Raw genomic sequence first — 4,057 nt, forward strand, 5'->3', positions numbered from 1 at the left:
GTGTAAAATAAAATAAAGAAAGTTAATAAAAAAACAATGAACAAATTGAAAAAAATGTGTTCGAAAAATGATAAACCCTAACTGCTATCTTAAACCTTAAATTCTCAACAACAAACTATAAACCTTAACCCCCAATTCAAAATTCCTAAACCCTAACTCAAATTTTATACCAGAAATCCTAAACTACAAGTCTAAATAATTATCACTAAATAAATAACCCTTAACCATGAATGCTAACTCGTAAATCCTAAATCATAAATCACACTTTTTAATCTATCAATAATAAAGACTAATTTATTAACCTTAAACCCTAAATAATATCATACACAGTAAAGTATTAATAAATATATGTTGTATCACTTTTCTATTTAAAAATACTAAAATTTAAACATTCATTTTCTATTGGTGAGGAACCTTCCAATCCTAACTCTGCTGTCTTCTCATCCTCCTTTGGGTCTGCATGCATCTTCACTTCATGGTTTGCGGTACAGTGTCGCTTCGTGTGTCTGGCTTTCTGACACATACTACACCGCCTGTTTCTTGATCCGGGGTGCCCCTTTGGTCTTAACTACTACGGAATCCTTCTCCTTGGGAGTATCTCTTCCCTTTGCCGACGGACCCTTCCGATCGCATCCAGCCTCAATTTGTTTACATAAAGCTCGTATGCCACTCATCGCTATATTGAACACACCCGGACTCCATGCAGCTACGAACAAAAACCACTGCGATGTAGAATGCAATACGCCCTGACGTAATAGAAATTCCCTCTCACTTCACTCATCAGCTCTTCCTTCACCATAGTTATCCAATCATAGTTGTCAGAACCGAACCGGTGATCGAACCGGTCAGGCTACTGGGTTACTGGGTCACTGGTTCAACCGGTGGGTCACTGGTTGAACCGGTTAACCCGGTCCCACATAAGTAAAATGTATAAAATAGCTAAAAACTTAAAAATAAAAAGTTAAAAAACATATCTCCAATAATATTTTAATAAACATTAAATCTCAAATCCTAAAAATAAGTAGTAATACGAGAATAAACATAAAATTTAGTACTATTAGTCTATTACATGAACAACTCAATTTAACATAATGAAAATAACAATTCATGGATTATATCCAAGGAGTAACTTCAAAGTCTGGAAATCTTTCTTCATGTGACAAATCTGGAGCTACATCCTGATTGGTTTCATTCTGATTTGCATTTTCCACAGAAGTATTATTAGCTTCACCATCATCTCGATCATCTTCCAGATTCAATTCATCTAGCATTTCAATAATGTTTCACAAATCATAATCAATAATAAGGCAAAACATTTGGTTAAAGCATTACAAAATCATCCCTAACAACAACATACCCAAATCATCTAAACCTGATTGAAGAGACATATTTGCAAGATCATTCCGTAAAGCATCAACTTCTTCAGGAGTTAAAAATGGTGGTGAATCTTCCATTATCCATTCCGAATGATCCTCAAATGCATCAAGACAAATTGGATCATAACTTTGCTTTCTCATTCGGTTCCTATATTATCAATTAACTTGATTATTCTTATTATGACTAAAAATTTTAAATAATGCCTTAAAGAAAGAATAATAAAAAGTACCTTTGTTGTAGCCTTAAGTTGTAGTGAACATAAACAAGATCATTAAGCTTTTGATGCTCTAACCGATTCTTTTTCTTTGAGTGAAGTGCATTGATTCCAAAATTTAGAATCTAAGACTTGATCCACAAACTTTTTTGCTTTGGCTTCTTTAGAGTAAGCTGAACTTCTCCATTCTCTAGATGTCACCATAGCTCTCAATGCATCCTTTTGAGCCAAAATACTTTGCAAAGCAATGAAATTAGTGGCGAATCGAGTTGGAGCTGGACGAAGTATTTCTCGGCCGCCTGTGAACTGCCTCATCAAGTACAAAGGATGGCAGTGATTATAAATATATTTCGTAATCATTGAAGCTTGTGACACAGTTTCAGTCACTTCCACAAACTTCCCAATATCCTGCAACATCAGATTAATACAATGTGCCGCACAAGGAGACCAATACAATCTAGGAAACTCCGATTCCAACAACCTTCCAGCAGCAACGTAATTTGCAGCATTATCCGTCACTACATGTACAACATTCTCAGGACCAACAAATAACACAACATCCCTAAGCAACTTAAACAAAGCCTCAGCAGTTTTCGAGATATGAGAAGCATCAACTGACTTTAGGAAAACAGTTCCTTTAGGACAATAAACCAAGAAATTAATTAAAGTACGCCTACAACGATCAGTCCATCCATCAGCCATGATAGTACATCCAGTTTGTTTCCAAATCACACGATAACCTTCAATCATCTTCTTTACATCTTCAACCAATTTACTCAACAAATATCCACGAACTCTTTGGTAATTTGGCCCTTTATACCCTGCACCCATATTTGCGATAGCATCGATCATCGGCTGATAATAAGCTGAATTAACCGCACTAAATGGCACAGAGGCATCCATCATCTATTTTGTAATAGCAATATCACACTTCTCCATAATTTTCTTTGCTTTGGAGAACACTTTTAATACTTGGTTGAGCTCCAGGTGTTGCTGCCGGTGGAAAAAAGGATTGTAATCCCTTGACTTGTTTTCCAACTCCCTTTCTAGAGCTAGGTGTTGGAATTCTTGATGCTTGTTGTTGTCGCATCTCATTACGTTCAATCTCATCAAATTCCCTTTCAACGTCATCACAAGCACCATAACTTTCTGCATATTCTTCTTGAGTTTTCCTTTTCTTGGTTCGAAGATCTTCAATGTTTTGATTGAATTGGTGTCTCACCACAGCTGGCACCTTTCGACATGCCTCAATATCTCCACCTTTTCCAGCCAAATGATGCTTAACCCGGTTAATTCCTCCACCTCTAATAAGCTTCTCGCAATAAATACATACCAAAGCAGTTTTTCCTTTATCCAAAACTTGTTTACAATGGCCCCATGCAAGATCAGTTTTTCCTCTGTTACTATTTTTTTGGGTTCCAATTGAAGGATCAGGAGTGGATCCTTGTTCCTGAGAAGTTGGTGTTTCTGATGGTGTATTTGATGAAGCCATCCTAAATTCCTAATCAACCAGGATCCAAGACTAAATGACTAATCTCTAAGAATAATACACAACAATCCACTAAGGCACTAACTACTAAGAATAATATACAACAGCAACCAACAATAGATAATCAACAAACTGGACAGAAATAAAAAAATAAATCAAAGAAACTAGAGATCAAACAGAAAAACATGTGGTCTTGTTCATGTTCTCAAAGTATCAAACATACATGGATAAAAAACTTAAACAGAAATCAACAATCTAAATTAAACAGAAATCAACAACCTAAAATTATTTGAACAACCAACAATCTAAATTCTAACACAAATCAAACAGAACCAAGTAACCAACATACATAATCAATCTACAATAATCAATTAACTTCAAAAAATAAAAAAATTAAAAATACTTAGTTACTTACCTAGCTGGACGGCTGAACCCTGGAGCTGGAGGAATGGAGCGAGGAGTAGAGACCAGAGCAGAGAAGAGGGAGACCGGAGCGACGAGCAGAGAAGAGGGTGACCGGAGCGACGAGCAGAGAAGAGCGAGGAGCAGAGACCAGACCAGAGAAGAGGGAGACCGGAGCGACGAGCAGAGAAGAGGGTGACCGGAGCGACGAGCAGAGAAGAGCGACGAGCAGAGACCAGACCAGAGAAGAGGGAGACCGGAGCGACGAGCAGAGAAGAGGGTGACCGGAGCGACGAGCAGAGAAGAGCGACGAGCAGTAGGCGACGATGGACCGTGGACGTGCTTCTGCCTTCTTGGCGGTGGTGAGTGGCGCACTGCTCTGGATGCGGTGGTGAGGTGGTTGAGTTGACGTGCTTCTGCCTTCTTGGCGCTGGTTGAAGCTGAACGGGGCGACGAGGTGGCTGAGTGAGTGGCGCACTTCTCTATCTCTCAGCTCTCATGGTGATGGTGGTCTCTCAAAATTTGGGAATGGGAAGGAAAATTGTGAAACAGGGATGGAGGCTAGGGTTACAGCA

The 4,057-nt window shown here is 38.5% G+C and overlaps 1 protein-coding gene across 1 annotated transcript; it reads right to left on the bottom strand.

Moving 5' to 3' along the window:
* Positions 1,649-2,494, bottom strand: LOC107607122. The gene has a single exon (XM_016309104.1). It carries the CDS (start codon positions 2,492-2,494, stop codon positions 1,649-1,651), a length of 846 nt encoding a protein of 281 aa, XP_016164590.1.

This window comes from Arachis ipaensis, chromosome B07 (genome assembly GCF_000816755.2).
Source record: "Arachis ipaensis cultivar K30076 chromosome B07, Araip1.1, whole genome shotgun sequence".
NCBI lineage: Eukaryota > Viridiplantae > Streptophyta > Magnoliopsida > Fabales > Fabaceae > Arachis > Arachis ipaensis.